The sequence below is a fragment of the Micromys minutus genome (genome assembly GCF_963924665.1).
Source record: "Micromys minutus genome assembly, chromosome: 7".
NCBI lineage: Eukaryota > Metazoa > Chordata > Mammalia > Rodentia > Muridae > Micromys > Micromys minutus.
Window position 1 is genome coordinate 58,209,765 of NC_137976.1, and position 18,015 is coordinate 58,227,779.

The following is an 18,015-nucleotide window of genomic DNA, read 5'->3' on the forward strand; positions in this document are numbered from 1 at the left end:
CTGAGGGACCAGTCTGACAAGGGCATTGGTGGCAAGAATCAAGGGTTTCCTTAGGATAATCTCAACACATGCAGTTCAGGTGGGGTGTGATGGGGTCATGTGTGACTTTTTATACAGCTCCTTCTCAGTCCCACCTTCCCCTGCAGGCAGCCTCCAGGGACTTGCATCAGACCCATGGAGAAGCAGCAATAGTGATCAAATATTAAAACTTCATTAAAGTCTCTGTCAAAGTCTAGTGTAGAGCCTGGTGGCTGCTTGTGTGTACCTGTGGCTTCCTGCCTGAGAGCTCTTTTCTGTCCCAAAAGGAGCAAGACCATGGAAAAAGTTGATCCTGAAGACCAGTGGTTCTCAATAGGTCATGGCCCCATTGGGAGTCTCAGATCAGTTATTTGTCTATGGGACATTTACGTTATGATTCACAACAGTAGCAGAATTAGTTACGAAGTAGCATTGAAAATAACTACAGTCGGGGGTCACCACACAGGGAACTGTAGTAAAGGGTCATGGGGTTGGGAAGATTAGAGCCGCTGCTTTAGATAATGAAAGGTTTGGCGAGGAAGCTGGCCTTAGCAGTGATGGGCAGAGCCTCTTCACGCTCCACACTAGTACATCTGCATGTTCCATATTGTCACCTAGACATCTCCAGCAGAATGGGGACCCAAGGCTGACAGGCTAGACAACACTGTTTCCACAACCACCTTACTCTGTCTTCTCCTCATACTTCCTAGGATTGTCTCTCTTGTTCACTACTCTGCCCTTAAGTAAACCCAGGGGAATTTTGGAAAGAACCCTTTCTGGGGGTAGGGTGTCCTATGTGTGGTCAGTCATGGTGCATATGAGCAAAACAGCACAGTTTGTCACATGGACCTGGATTCAAGTTGTTTTTCAGTGACCTTAAAAAGCCTCCTTGTTCTAATATAGTTTCTTCATCTATAACATTGGAAAAGGGCACAGAATTTATACAGTTTGACTCCAAGAAAAATTTGAGACTGTACTTAAAAGTGTTTCTTATAGGCTTTTGTGTGTGCTAAATGCCAAATAAATATTGGTTATTGTTGTTGGTATCAGGAACTGGCTTTATGGTTGGTTGCAGATCCCCTCCGAACTCAGCAGTGATGGTGACATCACCCATAGGCAACAGAGACTGGCACATCTGTTGCCATGGCAACAGCCATACATTCCATTTGGTTTACCTCCCACCTTTACCTGTGAGCGTTACATCACAGCCTAAATCATTTCTGACCTCAGATCCTCCTTCTTCTCCCCCCTCCCCCCCTGCTCCTTTGTCTGCATCACCTGGAACTGCTTTGGTCTGGTGTGGTCTGGATGTGAGCCTCAATTCTATCACAACAGTGACTGTATTCAAAATCGTATGCTCTCGTGACCCAATCCTTGAGAAAAGCAGGTTGGAGGAGGAAAGGTATATCTTGGTTCACAGTACCTGTTTACAGTCCCCAGTTGGTGGTAATTTGGGGAAATTCCGAGATGGGTTGCATCTTTGCTGGAAGGACATCAGTGGGGACAAGCTTCCTTAAGTGGCTTTTGGCCATGGTGTTTCATTACAGCCACCAAAAAGTGACTAATACAATGGCATAGTACTGGAGGCCAGCGCTGTACTGCCCCTTGGGGTGAATGTTAATGGTGACTAATTCAGATGTGTTGGAGGATATGATTCTGGTGAGGATTGTTGGTTTAGCAAAACAGTGAAGAGAACAGGAGGGAACCGGCAGATACCAAATGTTATCTGAGAAACGGAACAACATACCTTAGGGAGACACCGCCCGCCATGCACAGGCGAAGGCCTGAATATGGATACTTAGAATCCATATAAAGCTAGACAAGGCTGCGTACATTTGAAACCCCAGTGTTTCTACAAAGAGATGGGGGCAGGATGTGCCAGGAAAATCTCATGGGCCGGGTAGCCTGGCAGCAAACAAGAGACCCTCATTTCAAACTGAGGGGGCAGGAGTTAAGAAGACAGATTCCCTGTCAGCAAGGAGAGGAGCCATGGCTAATAAAGACCAAGTTCTGAACTGGATGGCTTTTTCCTCACCTTTGGAGCTGAGACAAAAGCCTAGCAGCTTAAAACAAAAGCCTTGTGGGCATCTACTCCTGACAAGAGGCCCCTGCTGATGATCAGAATCTCTACTTAGGGCCAATCAGCCATCCTATTTTTCTTTCAGCTGACTAACTCTAAGCCAGCAGAAGACCCTTCAGAGACTTCAAGACAAAACAAAACAAAACAAGACAAGACAACAAAAATCAAAACAGAATTGCAGCCCTTGGGGAGAAGCTGGGCTTCGGTTTCCCCAGCCTGCCCTCTGATTAGCAGAGGGTCTTTCTGTGCACTTGCTCTGAGTTTCCTCACCCTTTGGAGAAGCCTTTCAGCTGCTGACTCTGTTACTATTAGTAGTGTTGGAGATTTTGTTGTTGTTGCACTTGAAACTTGCTTTTATTTAACTGGCAGGGAAAACAAGCCTCATACAGACCCTTAGACAGTAACAAAACCAGGTAGAAGGCAGGACCAACACCCCAGGTTGTCTCCTATAGCATACCTGATACACACACACACACACACACACACACACACACACACACACACACACACAAAATTTTCTTTTTAATTTTCTTTTTTAATTATTCACTTTACATCCAACTCACTGCATCCCTCCCGGGAATCCTTTCCTACAACCATCCTCCTCCTCCCTCCCCTTCTCCTCTGAGTGGGTGGAGACCCCTTTCATTACACCCCCACCCACCCTGGCACTTCAAGCTTCTGTGAGGCTAGGTGCTTCCTCTTCCACTGAGGCCAGACCAGGCAGCCCAGCTAGAACATATCCCAAGTACAGGCAACAGGTTTTGGGACAGCCCCACTCCAGTTGTTTGGGACCCACATGAAGACCAACCAAGATGCACATCTGCTAAATGTGTGTGGGGAGGCCTAGGTCCAATCTGTGTATATTCTTTGGTTGGTGGTTTAGACTCTGAGAACCCCAGGGTCCAGGTTAGTTGACTATATTGGTCTTCCTGTGGAGTTCCTATCCTCCTGGGGGCTGCAATCCTTCCACCTGTTCTTCCATAAGTGTCCCCAAGCTCCATCCACTTTTTTTTTTTTTAAAAAAAAAAGCAACAATGCAACAATAATGTCACTTTGTCTCAACTAATGACTACCTTGCCATCAGTGACTTCCTGTCTGTATACTAATCCATACACTTTGTGTTGGGATTCTGTAAACCCTACCCCTCAATTACCTGGCAATAGCCAGGTATGCTCCCCCCCAGTGACCTGACACTATAAAAGGGGCTGCTTGCCCCCTCCTCTCTCTCTTGCCTCTCTAGGCCTCTTGCTCTTGCTCTCTTGCAGCCTTGCTCTCTCACCCCTAACCCTCCTCTTCTCCTTTCCTCCCCCCCCCCACATGCTCATGGCCGGCCTCTACTCTATCCCCCCCCCCCCCCGCCTCTACTACCCTCTTAACTCTCCCATGACCTGAATAAACTCTATTCTGAATAAACTCCACACTGTTGTGTGGCTGGTCCCTCAGGGGGAAGGGATTCCCAACATGAACCCCCCAGAGGCATCTCTCTTGCCCCCAGGCCTCGCCGCACCTCCATGGGCCATATGCCCCCCCACTCTCTTTATCCTTCCCCTATCATTGGTGCCGAAACCCGGGATGTCATCTTTTCACAACATTGGTACCCCGTGACTTTTCCTTTCAGTGACTTTTCCTTTCATTGGTGCCCCATCATCTTTTCCTTTCACTTTGAATGGGTGAAATTTCAGTCTTAATTCTAACACATATATAATGTTTCACAAGAACCTGTTTAAATGGATCTTTTGAAATATGAATTTCTGAAACATCCTAGTAGTCCTTCTCAGGGTTCCTTAAAGCGACTTCCATTCATACCCCAGTGTTAGCCTGGAGCTTTCTAAGGGAAGAACTCAGGTACAATTTGGCTACAAAGGCCTGGAAGCCTCCTTAGCTTCCACTTACGGTTGCCCAGTTTAACAAAATCAACTAACCGAACATGTAGATTTTTGTTATTTATCCGACAGTCAAATTCAGTTTGGTGTTTTGACTTATATCTGGCAACCTTATACCTCAATAAAAGTCAGCAGTAAATATGTGAATGAATACATGATGACCAATGACTGTAGTAGCGACAAACAGAGGGACAAACGGAGCCCGAGGGCCGTGACACTTGAGTAAATTACACCCAGCAATCACCAAACATTGTCACCTGCCAGCCACATTCTGCCTTTTATATAATCTGGCTTTGACTCCAGATGTGAGTTTTGTAGGCAGCCATATTTGTACCTCGAGCAAGCATCTTGTTCCATCTATTACTTCACATATGAATTCCACACGTTCCTGGTTAATTGTTTATTAGTTGTCCCAGTTGTAAAAGAAAATTGACTTTAGATGGTGCATGGAGTTCAGCTATTCTGAAGTACAGTCACCTCTGTATCTTCTTTAAAACGGCCAAAACTGCTCTTATTCCAGCCGAACCCTAGGGTTTTGAGTAAAGTCATTCACCTTGATTAAGCCGTCAGGACCAATTCTGTTCAGAAAAACAGATTTCTGGAATTAGTTTGTTTAGCAATCAATTTAAAATATACATTATATGTGTGTGTGTGTGTGTGTGTGTGTATCACATCAAATTGATTTCACTCCTACCCCAAAGAAAGTTTTTCTAATAAAAAAATGTTTTCATAGTGAGTGTGTAATGTCTATGTGCAGGTCAGAGGACAACTTTGTGGGGGTGGGGTCTCTCCATCTCCCCTAGTGGTTTGAATGAGAATAGCCCAATAGGCTCAACAGACTCATATTTGATATTTTGGGCCTCAGTTGGTAGGATTCTTTAGGAAGGTTTAGAAGATATGTCCTTGTTGGTTAGAAGTGCATCACTGAGGGTGAGCATTACTGCTTCAAAGAGCCCATGCCATTCTAGTCTCTCCCTTCCCTCCATATCTCCCTCTTTCCCTCCCCCTCTCTTCCCCTCTACCCCCTCCCTCTCTTCCTTCCTCCTTCCCTCCCTCCCTCTCACTCTTTCCCTCCCTCCCTCCCTCCCTCCCTCCCTCCTTCTCTCACTCTTTCCCTCCCTCCCTCCTCTCCCTCCCTCCCTCCCTCCCTCCTTCTCTCACTCTTTCCCTCCCTCCATCCCTCCCTCCCTCCCTCCTTCTCTCACTCTTTCCTTCCCTCCCTCCCTCCCTCCCTCCTTCTCTCACTCTTTCCCTCCCTCCCTCCCTCTCTCCCTCCTTCCCTCCCTCCTCCCTCCCTCCTTCTCTCCCTCCCTCCCTCCCTCCTTCTCTCACTCTTTCCTTCCCTCCCTCCCTCCCTCCCTCCCTCCTTCTCTCACTCTTTCCCTCCCTTTCTCCTTCTCTCCCTCCCTCCCTCCCTCCCCCCCTCTCTCCCTCCTTCCCTCCCTCCTCCCTCCCTCCTTCTCTCACTCTTTCCCTCCCTCCCTCCCTCCCTCCTTCTCTCCCTCCTTCCCTCCCTCTCTCCCTCCCTCCCTCCCTCCCTCCCTCCCTCCCCCCCTCTCCCTCCTTCCCTCCCTCCCTCCTTCTCTCCCTCCTTCCCTCCCTCCCTCCCTCCCTCTCTCCCTCCTTCCCTCCCTCCCTCCCTCTCTCCCTCCTTCCCTCCCTCCTCCCCTGCCCTCTGCCTGATGATTATGGATCTGATGTAGTCTGTTAGCTCCAATGACATGCCTGAAGTCATGGTCCCCTGACATAACAGCCATGGACTCTAACCCTCTGGAACTGTAAGAAGGACCCCAAAGAACTCTTCTGTAAGTTGCCTTGGTCACGAAGCCCCTTCCCAGTATAGCCTTGTGGCAATTTTTGGTATTTAAAAATCATTATGTTTAATCTATACACACCAAGGTGTTGTTTTTTATGTACTTTTTGGTTATGGTAACTAAGATTTCAATACACACTATCAAACCTTTGAAAAAAATCAAGTACTGACAAAAATATATTCATATAGTTTTATGCCAAAATGCTTTTAAAAATCTGTACATGTATCTTTCTTTTTTAAAAAATAAAGTTGTAAGAAAAAAAAAAAGAAAAGTCATTATGTTACTTGGGTTCCAGGATCAAACTCAGGTCACCAGGCTTGACCAGGAAGCATCTCAACTAGCAGAGCCATCTTGCTGGCCCATTTTCTTGACTCTTGACTGCCCAGTCTCTTGCTTCCCTTCCCTTCCTGCTCCTCTTCCCTCTCCCTCTTCCTCTTTGGCTTTTTTCTCCATCTCTCCCTCTGCCTCCACCTCTTCTTCCTCTGTAACTTAAGCTAATCCAGGGGTACCTGGCAGGTTCATTAAGAAAAAATCCTGGGCCTTGTCTTATTTTACAAATCCACAGGAGAGCCTTGGATCCTGCATTTTTAACATGCTCTCCGGTGCTGCTTCTAACGATGAAGTTCTGAAGCCCCACAAGGATCACTCTCCTGCACTGTTCCTTCCTTTTCTCAAATCGGTATTTCACGTATTCATGAACAGAATACTTTGCAGATACTCCTTGACTTATAATGGAGAGAAAGCCCTTGACTCTCCATTGTAAGTGGAAAATACCATGTTGAGGGGCTTAAGAGATGGCTCTGGGTGGGTGGGTGGGTGGGTGGGGCTTCAGGGTACACACCGCTCTTGCAGAGGATCTGAGTTCAGTTCCCAGCACCCATGTCGGTGTGCTTATAACCACCTGTAACTCCAGCTGCAGAGGTCTGACATCTTTGGCCTCCAAGGCACCTGCTGTCACGTACGCGTTATCTACCTCATCATTAAAAAATAATAAATCTTTAAATTAAAATAATATTTTTAAAGAGAACATCATGTCAACAATGTGCTTAATACATTCAACCTATCTGGGCCATGCCAGCTTATCCACAAGGTACACTATAGAGTATCGCTTCCTTAGTGATACAGAGGCTGGCTGTGATCTCTGAGACACACCATCTGTCAGCCTCGGGGGAGGTCACTACTGAAAATATTGCTAGCCCAGGACATTCTATCAAAGTTTAAGAAGTTGAAATTTAGTTTCTACTGAATCCAAATGCTTTTTAGTCATTATAGAATGAAACTTTGTAGATCCACCGCCCAGTGCACCGTTCCTTCCCATCTGAGAGTTTACTCACACTTCCTGTTCAATGTAGTTTAACATCCTGCTAACGTGGGATGAAGAGATTTCCCCATCCACTTCAGCGATATATGTGTACAGAAACTGGAAGGTGCTGAAAGGGATCCGGGGCGGTCCTCCATCATGGTCACAGGATAAAACTTCACACACTATCTTGAGAGTTTTGGCAATGGTCTAGAAAGCCATAAGACAGAAGAAGGAGAAAGTCACTCTTCCAGGCTGGGTCCCTGAGCTCAGTTTAGACTCGAGAAAGAAAACAAAACTATCACTTAGGTAAGATGGAGTGAGGACAGCTCAAGAACCTAGAGAGCTTAATGTGTAGCAGTCAATTAACATGCTGGCCAACAAATATCTTACCCTTCTTTCCTGGAGGAAATTCAATTTATAAACTCCATTAAGATATTTGTTAAGTTTAATTAGAGTAACCCACCTTCTCAATGGGAGATCACTCAGAGGACGTAGAGATTATAAAGGAAACAACTTTCAATCATAGCACAAGTACAGCCCGGGCTAATACACAGAATGGAGCTCCCTAGAATTCTCCATCAGTTTATGTACTTTCCTGGCCCCGAGTTACACTGTGAATAAACGTGTTGCACGTTTCAGTTATTTTTGGAAGAATGGAGATATTTACAATGCAGAATATTGTTGGTGTCTCAGGATAGAGCAGGCTGCTTTTGCCAGGCATCTGAGCCAGGATCACCTTGCCTGCTTGGCACAAGCATGCTTCAAGAGAAGCAGAACACTTCTTTAACTAATTCTGTTTTGTATCACTTAGCATTTCCTAAACAGGTTTAGTAAATCCTTCATAACATCAACTTATTACTCTCAGTTTTCCTATATTAAAAAGAAGAGAATCAATTTCTGCAAACCGTTCTCTGACTCTGTGCATATGCACATATGCAGGCAAAATAAGTAAATAAAAGAAAAAGAAAATTAGAAATATTTCTATTGTCTTCTGATCTTGTCCTCTAAAGTTTAGAGGTAAGTTATCTGCATATATTATTATAGCTTATATATATTAGCTATATATTACACCACACCCCAAAAAAGATACTTGAGGCAAAGCTATATAACAGGGGAGAACAACAGTTAAGAGAAATGTACTGTCTTAGAAAGACTGGGAGTCCCACAAGATAAAAATATTTTCTCACGGAGATCCGCATAAGTAAAACCATCTAATGTTTATTACTGTTCTGGTTTATTCTTATTGTCAGCTTCACACAACTTAGAGCTATCTGGAAGGGGAAACCTCATTACAAACACTGTCTTGATCAGATTGGCCCATGGGCATGTCTGTCTTTATGACTAACTAATGAAGGCGGGCCTAGCCCACTGTGGGTGGCACCATCCTTAGGTGGGGAGTTCCTGGACTGTATAAGAAAGCTATTAGCAAAAGCTACTGAGTCAGCAGCATTCCTCATGGTTTCTGTTTGAGTGCCTGCCTTTACCTCCCTCAGTCACAGACTGTGACATGGAAGTATAAAGTGATATAGATCTTTTCTTCCCCAAATTGACTTTAGTCAGTTTTATCACAGCATCAGAAAAAAATGACTTATTTTATTGTACACACTCATGCACACATGCATGTGCACACACAGAGGGGTGGGGGATCTTGCTGGCTTGCTAGAACTGCCAATGTAAAGATCTATATACATCCTCCAGGGATCAGTTAAGAATTAGTCCTGAGTAGAGCTAAGTGTTTTAGAGTAATTAAGCGGCTGCTATATGTCCTCACATACAGCAGGGAAGTCCCCTTCATTGGCAACCTTGTAGACATTCAGCTGTCACCCCCTCCTTGAACATGAATGTCTGCATGGTCCTATTTCTTACTGTGAGGCCTAAGAGGATGTGAGTAAATTTGGCTCATCTTCCTAGAGGCCGTTTCGCTGAATGGCAGTGATTTTAAATGTCTTTTGATCTAATGAATTGCTATTCATTTTGAATTAATATTTAAACTTTATTTTCATTTAAGAAATATTTTATGAAATAGGATTTTTAATGTACAATTGTTTAAAAATGGGAAGCCAGAAGATGTGTGTGTGTGTGTGTGTGTACATGTGTGTCATTAGGAGGGGAAGGCCTAAGTGTGTGATATGACTAACACAGGAGTTGTTTGGAGAATATTTACAATCATGAGTGTGTGTGCTGAGCTCCCTAATTCTGCCCACAGCATTTCCTACTTCTCTAATGGAATTCTATCCCCCAACTTCATTATGCTGCCCTTTTCTTATTAGGGTGCTGTTAAAGGATGAATTAAGGTGCTGTGATAGGGTGAACTGGGGTGCTGTGATAGGGTGAATTAGGGTGCTGTTAAAGGATGAATTAAGGTACTGTGATTGGATGAATTAGGGTGCTGTGATAGGGTGAGTTGGGGTGCTGTGATAGGGTGAATTAGGGTGCTGTGATAGGGTGAATTAGGGTGCTGTCATGAACTGTCCTCTCCTCAAGTTCTTATGTTGAAGTCTCGAGAGACCAGATCTTTTGTGTTCAGACTCCATCTTAAAGAACCTGACCTAAGGTTGAACTCCAGATAACTAACAAACTGTCCTCTAGCACCAGTTTCCAGGCTACTCCTCAACAAATCTACACCCAAGGTTGCAAGCCCGTCATGGTACTTCACTTCCTAGCAACCACCAATCCGGAGGAAAACACAAGTTAAGTGTATGGTTTGACTCCCAGCACCAGCCAATTATGTTAAAGGTCATAAGTGTGCCAGGATAGAAACCCCCTTGCTTGTTGGCTTTTCTTTATAAATGCTTGCCTAAAACTAGGCTTGGGGCTCCGCCTTCCTGTCCTGCTGTCAGAGTTGGTAGGTAGCCTGAGCTTGTGATAAAGAGATTCTAATTTGATTGCATCGAAATCAGCTTCTTTTGGGGTTCATGAACGCTTCCTGGCAAAACAGTCCTAAATCCTAGAATCTGAGACTTTGGCTGAAAAAGACTTAATAGGAATGGAGGAAATGGTACACACCTGTGATCGCAGCACTCAGGAGGTTGAGGCAGGAGGATGGATAGTTCAAGGTCATCCTGTCACCAAACCAAACCAAATCAAGATGTCACTCACCATAAGTGGTAAAAGCTAAGTTGTAATGCAACGATTAGGGCGGACCTTGATTCATCATGCCCGGTGTGCAGAGTGTAGCAAGGAGATCAGAGCTGGGCAGACACAGACTGACCCAGAAGGACGCTCCTCATGGGCCAGCAAAGGAGGCCTCAAATCTGGCTTCCAGAACTGTTAGACAATACTGTTTTGTTTTGTAAACCATGTAGCCTGTAGTAAGTTGGCAGCACAGCCCTTGCAGGTCACAAAGTGCATGTGACTTTAAACAATTAGCAATTATTCCTACAAGTTGTTAGATTCTATTGTCCTTAGAGATGATACTTAGAAAAATTAGTTTACTTCATTTCCAGCTTTTGTCTGTGTATATGTGCATATAAGGTCAGAAGACTCTTAACAGAAAACCCTGCTTTTCCAGATGGCTAAAGACCATAGCTTGCTTGCAAAGGAAAGAAAAAAGTCTACTAGACTGGTCTTCAAGGTCATAAGGGTTGAATGGAACCCAAGCCCTTCACATGGCGATACCTTGGTTGTCTGAGTTTGCTTGGGCTTCTATAGTAACGTGTCTTAGACACAGAAATTCGGTACAAATGAGAAACCTATTGCTCACAGTTCTGAAGGCGAAGTTCAAGATCAAGGGCTGACAATGGCCTACTCTTCACGGATGATATATCTCACTGTCTTCTCACGTGATGGGAGGGGCAAACAGCCTATAAGACTCTAGTCCCCATGTCTGAGGCTCACACTGTCAGGAGGCCCCACTCATACTGCCATATCCTTGGGACTTAAGATTTCAATAATGAGTTTGGGTAATGGAAGCTGTCTGCTTACAGCACTCACCAACCCCATGGTTAAGGTCCAGCATGACATAAGTGGTGTAGCCATTGGTTCCTGTATCCACCCGCACCTTTGGTACCCAGACTATACTTCCAGGATGAGCTTACCTCCAGGTATTGTTTGAGGAAATGATGAGGGTACAAGGTTGTTCTGATAGCAGCAGATACGTTTCTCATGATAGATAGAGAGAGAACATCTCACCTCATGGCTTCCTCCCAGTTTGGAGAGAAAGCCCGCCAGGTACATGATGCGCGCACACACAGAAAAAGTTGGAATGTGACTTTCCAAAGTCACTCCAGGCTACTGTGAGCTATGGGGGCAAGGATATGATGACTCAGACATTTACACAGTGGTGAGAGGCTAAGAGGTGAACCAAAGCCAGGGGGCAGAGAGGACAATGTACAGAAAACATCAAGTGGTCAGCACCAGGGAGACCTGAGATGAGCCAGCGGGAACATTATGATGCTTTGTCCCACCCAAGAGGTGCAAAAGCTTAGGCTACAGCAGTGAGTGCCGGGACAGCAGCAGCCCACTGAAGCCCACCGGGTCCAAAGAACATCAGATTCCTCCATTTCAGCCTAAGACAGTCAGATGCTACCTCGGTGGAGAAAAGAGCACGTTGAAACCCAGAGGCAGGATTTACCCGGAGGTGGTTTCCTTCGCTGCTAGGATCAAATCTAATCTCCTTATTTTCCTACTCTATCTTTTGAAGGTGAGGTAGATCAGAGTTAGAATTAACTATAGATTAAATTACAAGATGCAGTCCCCCCCATACAGAGAGAGAGGGAGGAGAATCTCAGAATATCTTATTAATAATAAAATGTGGAAAGCTGTAAATACTTTTCTTTTGTGATTTCTTTCTATCCTTAAGGATCCCTCCCCCATCCCCACCCCCATCCCCGACAAATGTCAGTCCTGGCTGACAGCTCATTTGTTCTGTTCTGTTTGCCTCTCCTCCTTGGAGAACATTGTATAATGTTTTTATGAAAGAGAATAGAAAAAAAAAAAAAACAAATAGTCTCTTCTTTCCTTTTCTCTGGAGAAATGATTATAATGCCATTTGCAGGGGAAACCCGGGGGAAATTTTGGATTACAATATTTCTGCTAAATTTACACAGAAACAAAAATGCCAAGTACATGTTCCGAAGAGGTTTGAAAAGAAAGACTAAGACTGTGCTTTGGCTGCGCTGTGTGATACAAGTTACTTCTTCACCCCAGTTGGCCTGGCAGAGGCAGTGAGTTCCTTGTGGGCTTTTATGCATATTCCAGGCCTGTAGCAATTAGTAACAACTTGCTTTCAAAAGACATGGCTGATCCATTTCCTTCATTACCAGTGACTAAGAAGAGTCCATCCACTCAGTCAATACCTCAGTACTAAATGTCCATAAAAGCTGATTTCAGCTTCCTTTTTTTCAAGGCAGGGAAATGGTTTTTCAATTTTCAAACATGTCAAATTTGGAAAAGCCTGGATTGGGATGAGTTTACTCTTTCCTTGGTTATGATTCTGGAAAGTTTCTCCTTCTTTTCCTGTTCTTTTAACATTGTTTAAAAATATATATAATCTTGCTCTTCCCCCCCCCCCAGGCATAGTCCACCAACTGTTTTCTATAAGACTGAACACCCCTGGTATCTTCTCTACCAATATGGCTTCAAGGTATCTAAACCCCACAAATAAAAAAAAAAAAAAAGAAACCTTTCTACAGCTTGAAGTCATCAACAAAGTGCAAAACAGAGTGAAAATTAATCTGGGGGCAATGGCTGAAAGTCACAAATAACTTAAAGCCAAATTTGTCCAGCTTTTGTCATAGCCTTATTAAAGTCATCCCTCCTTCCCCCAGTTCTTGCTGAGTCTGGAAATGACCTTCACTTGGAGAGCAGAAGGGGGCACAGAAGGCAGGGGTTTGTGGGTACAGATAGGTTGTCCTTCCAGGCCCAGAGGAAAAATGACGGGGCATTTCAAAGTTTGGTTTTGGTATCCTAAGAACGGACCTCTCCCCTCCCAGACTAGTCTCTGTCTGCCACTGAGCCACCCGAAGCTCCCTGTCCTCTGTCACACAGAAAAGCTCACTTACAACTCCAAGAGAGCTACAAGCAAGGGCTAAAAACTTGAGCCACTCGATTTCCTCTGTGAAGCGACCCACGTTCATCACACTGTTAAACAGGTCTGTGGGCAGATTCAGCACCTTCCACATCTGGGCCAGCTCATCTGCATGGACGATCAGTCTGCCAGCAACCTTCGGGACAGGGAACACACAAAACACACAGCATGAGGACCACAAGGAAGATGCACAAGATGTCAGAGGGGCCAGAGCATCCTGTTTGACAGCTGTCTTTGGGGTGCTTTAGTATAGTTGAATATTTTCAAACTCTAGATGTCAGAATTATGCTAGAGAGATCCATGTAGAGTCCATTTCATTTTTTATAATGCCTTTATAGTCTCGAGTTTTGTTCTTAGGTTGTCCCTGCAAGGCAGATGAGACATCAGAGGCTGGGCTGAGACCTCTAATGACATTGTCTCTCCTAGACTGTTAGCATTCAGTCTAAGCTCTGTCACACAGTTACCTGGCAACAGCCAGGTATGCCTGACACTATAAAAGGGGGTGCTTGCTTCCTCTTCACTCTTTTGCTCTCTTGCTCTTGCCTTCCTGCCCCCATTCCTTCCCCCTTCCCTTTCCTTCTCTCTCCATGAGCTCATGCCAGCCTTTACTTTTCTACTCTTCTCCCTCTCTGCCTTTCTCTGCCTCTACTACCCTCTTTACTCCCCCCCTAAATAAACTCTATTCTATACTATACCATCATGTGGCTGGTCCCTCAGGGGGAAGGGATGCCTCACCATGGACCCTCAGAAGGACCCCTCCCCCACATATCTACCCTCTCTTCATCTTTTCATAAACTACACATAATTCTCTGCACTGAATATCATGTGTGTCCCCCTGTCTCTGCATGAGTGACATGCGGCACCCTATGGCTGACATATAGGGTTTAGGATGGGTATCTAACATTGTTTGGTACCAGGATTTGGCAGTTGAAGAGTGAAGGGGAGTGATGGATTCCCCTTAGCTAAGGATGCGGTGGGAGTGACCCATTAAGGTTCCAACACATTGCCAGGGCCTCTGAGTCCAAGGACGAGTGGGTCCCCAGTCATCCATCCCCCTCCCCATCCTGTATCCTAATGTGGGGCATTGTGATGCTCAATGGTATCTCGGGACTCGCCAAAGCACAGATTTTCTGAAGCCAGTCCACTTTTTCCCATTCACAGGCTAGGTCCTACAACAATGTGGGGAGTGGTTTCCCCGAAGGGTGTGTTGTTTTTACACCAGCCTGCGGTAGACTTCTCATGGTCTGGATTCACTAGCGTAACACCCTTTAGGACAGACCATATACATTCCACTGAGCCCCTGAACTTCCTCTGGGATCTGGGGCGAACCTGTGATGACTCCAATAATTCAGTGTCTTCCAGATGATTCCCATTTCTCCCACTTAGTAAGCTTTGGAGGGCAGTGCTAATGGCCAGCTGCCTGGTGGGCACACAGATGGCCCTGATCTAACCCACCCACTTCCACCTCATCTCTGCAGCTCCTTACCCGAGAATGCAGGACCTTCAGCAGCTCAGGTGTCAGTTCAGCCCAGTTGGACAAAGGGACTTGCTCAGGCCTTTCTCTCACCGGAGGGATCTCTCCACGGGACATGGCCCCGAAATACCTGCAAGAGACAGGATGGGGGATAGAGGAGGGTCCCAGGCTCCAGTGGCCTCTGGATACTTTCCTTCCTTTTCTTTTTGGGAGTATGTAAAAGACAGTATTTAGCTGTGTTTAGTTTGTTTGCAAATGGGAAAAGTCTGTGCTATTTCCATGTTAAGAAATGAAGAATGCTTAGGGTGTAAAAATGTTTTGTTTTCCTCTAAGAATAACAAACGACCAGTGAGACATGGCATGTAACTACCTGTGGCGTATTTAATAACACCCCCATACTGTTTTACGTTCATAGGGAGATTCTAGGATATGTATAGAATATCTATTCATGTGGGTTTGGTAGGTGTGAAGACCCTGGTTATATGAAGATTAGAGCAGACAGAATGTTCTTGGGGGGAAGCGGGGGAGAAAGGGTTTCTGGCTTGAGATAGTGAGGCCTGTGTGTGGGCTTCAGCAAGGGGAGGGAGGCTGGCAAGGCCCTCAGGGAGGCATAGGCAGAGAGGCACGCCAAACAAGGGGCAGCAGAAGCGGATATGGTACTTATGAAGCAGTCCCTTCCTCAGACTCATCAGTTAGATATGTCTGCTGTGTGTTAATGCTTTGTGGGGTGCCTGTTTGGGGGTGCTGTGAAAGAAAGGTCAAGTCCTATGTCATGCTTGGCATGCTCTGGAAAGATGCTGACTGTCACAGGGAATGGGCAGGAGCAATATGACAGTGTCTCCATCCAAAGCCTCATTATCCCTGAGCCACACAGACGTCTGCCCCTTCATCACCAGGTGGTGTAAAACACAGGGGTGCTCTATAGAAGTCCATTTTTGGGGGGTCAAGTCTACACGATAGAACTAACTACTGCCCATTTCTGAGACACAAAGCAGATAGAACCAAAGAGACGGGAATCAGAACAGCAACCTCCAGTCTGTGGCCGGAGGTCCGAAGTAGGACAGCTGCCGAAATACTTTTGACACTCTTGAGCCTGTCCACAAGCAAGCTCTGTAGACAGGGCGGCGTTTGGGTGGGAGTGGGGACAATGGGACACCCAGAGTGGGGTGTGGCCTGACCTGACAATCAGATAGTGGGGTGGGGGTGAAAATGTCAGGGCCAGCAATCCTACAGCACCCCATTGTCTGGGTGGCACTCTCCAAGCAGCTTTGGAGTTAGTGTGGTTGGACTTAGTCCTCTGAACCTTTGCATTCTATCTGCAAGTGAATGACATGGTTACAGTGCTGCAGATTTAGGCTGTCACACAATCAGTATATGCTGTGCTGGTGGTGGGGAGCTAGCTGGCTTCTCCTTTGATGGGACAAAGGAAGAAAATTCTTGCATGTTATGGACTAATTACCTACTTTAACTTAGAGATACTTGATGGCGCTCCATCTGCTAAAACGCAAGATTGCAAGCCACAAAAAAGGACCCGGTAAGTGCTTTTGGTGTCTAAGCTGGATAGAGAATGTTCTTAAGTCATGCTCATTTTCACCGCAGTTGAAGTACAAACTGATCTTGCACGGATGCCTAAAAAATTTATGGCACATCACACAGTACGGAGCAAGCAGGTTACAACGGTGGAAAGTTTCCCTCCATAAATGTCAGGGACAATATCAGGAAATGTCATTTTTCTTACGGTAATGCAGCAGCATACGGACATTAAAATGTGGTTTTAAGCAATCATATGGCATAAAACAAAATCTGTCTGACTATGCCAAAAGAAATTAGCCTTCTGACGTTGAAGTCCAATCTTAGAGGTAATACATACAATTCAAGATAGAAAGCGACAGACACAGGACTCATGACTAAGCAAAGCATCTTCATTTAGGCCACGTAAAGACACCATGGTGTTGCTTTCTTTCCATTTTAAAAAGCTTCCTCCTGGCTCAGCCTAGGAATCTGAGCGCTAATGCCTTCAGGAAGGGCTTTCCAGCTTGTCTCCACTACCTGCTGGAGGCTCTCCTTCCTCAGCCCCTCCCCTTTACAGGACACTGCTAAGGAAATAATTATCCAGCAAGGGAAACAGCTAGAAAGGGCCCCAGTAAGGTCGTGTAAGCTTCCCCCCCCCCCCCCACACGCACACCAAGCCAGGCTGCACACTTTCCAGCAGGCACGTGTGTCTAAGAAGCAATTTCATAGTTGAGAGACTTTTCTATGTAAAGCCACCGTAGTGAAGTCGGGCCCCTGTTGTGCAACCTCATCCACTGAGGAGCCTCCAGGGCCCTTCAAGGAGCCAGTGTGCTAGAGGCACACCATAGAGGGGACTTGACCTCCTAACTCAGCTCTACAGCCTTTCCCAGAAAGTCATGTGACTTCGGACATCTCCATGCAGAGGGGAAAGATCAGTTTAAAAAAAAAATCAATAAAGAAAATAATTTTCTCCCCAAAGACGGGGTGCAAAGTGTCTGTAGTCTTGCCCAAGTGTTTCCACAGCTATGAAGGAAGGTGTTTCATTAATCAGAGGAAACCGGCTTGAAGAGATCCCACCTCCTCCTCCCTGCTGGACCGCGCACAGCTCCACTCGGTGCACTGCTGCCATCTAGCGGTGATCAGGAAAACAAGCTGCAGCTGTAAAGCCGGGAAAGGCGAGCAGATCTGCCAGCCAGATTCCTAAACCCCTTCCAACCAGGAAAGCAGAAAGGATGCAGGATGGGTTGGGTGGGTGTGTGCTAGCTGACCCGGTAAGCTAATTGATTCCATTTGCCCCAGGACACTTGTCTTACTGTCCTCATATGTTACCACGCAATCTGGCTACTTTAAGGAAGGGCATCTCATCCTTTCTTGTGTGTGTATAAATGCCTGACCGTGGGCTTGCCGGCCTCCTCAGTTCCCCACAAACCCTCTTTTCTAATCCCTGCCCCCTGATAGAAACAGCTTACTCGGCTGCCCACTGGATGAGATCGGGAGGCTGGGTCCGAATGGCAGCTTTGGTAAACTGCTTCAGTAGCTCCGGCAGCTCCGGCGGGATGCATACTTGCTTGTCTGTCTGAGGCATTGATCGCTTGACCTACAAGCAAGACAGAACACGAGGATTTTATTTGAGTCGTAAGCAATCATGAATTGTAAGAAAGCAGTTGGGAACAAGAGGTTCCCACAGACCCTACTTTAACATCCGTTCTGCTAGTCTAGAAGACTTTCGGTCGGCTTAAACCCATGTCTAAACAGTGGGTTTCTCTGGTGGGTGGTCCCCACAATACAAGAGACACAGAACGCAGAATAGAGAACTCGAAGAATCTGAGCTGACCCGGAGCCAAATGTGGTCGGAAAGAACTCAAATGTTGAATATGAATGACAGCGTAAGGAGGGGAGAGAC

At 45.8% G+C, this 18,015-nt stretch overlaps 1 protein-coding gene across 1 annotated transcript; it reads right to left on the reverse strand.

The window, feature by feature from the left end:
• Positions 1-4,492: 4,492 nt before the first annotated feature.
• Positions 4,493-17,703, reverse strand: ROPN1 (rhophilin associated tail protein 1; the record flags this gene model as incomplete). Its single annotated transcript, XM_080918755.1, has 5 exons — positions 17,582-17,703; positions 14,613-14,730; positions 13,101-13,262; positions 7,130-7,305; positions 4,493-4,559 (listed from the first exon to the last, which is right to left on the reverse strand). The coding sequence occupies exons 1-5, from the start codon at positions 17,695-17,697 to the stop codon at positions 4,493-4,495; spliced, it is 639 nt and encodes a 212-aa protein (XP_080774881.1). The 5' UTR covers positions 17,698-17,703.
• Between the last annotated feature and the right edge of the window lie 312 nt (positions 17,704-18,015).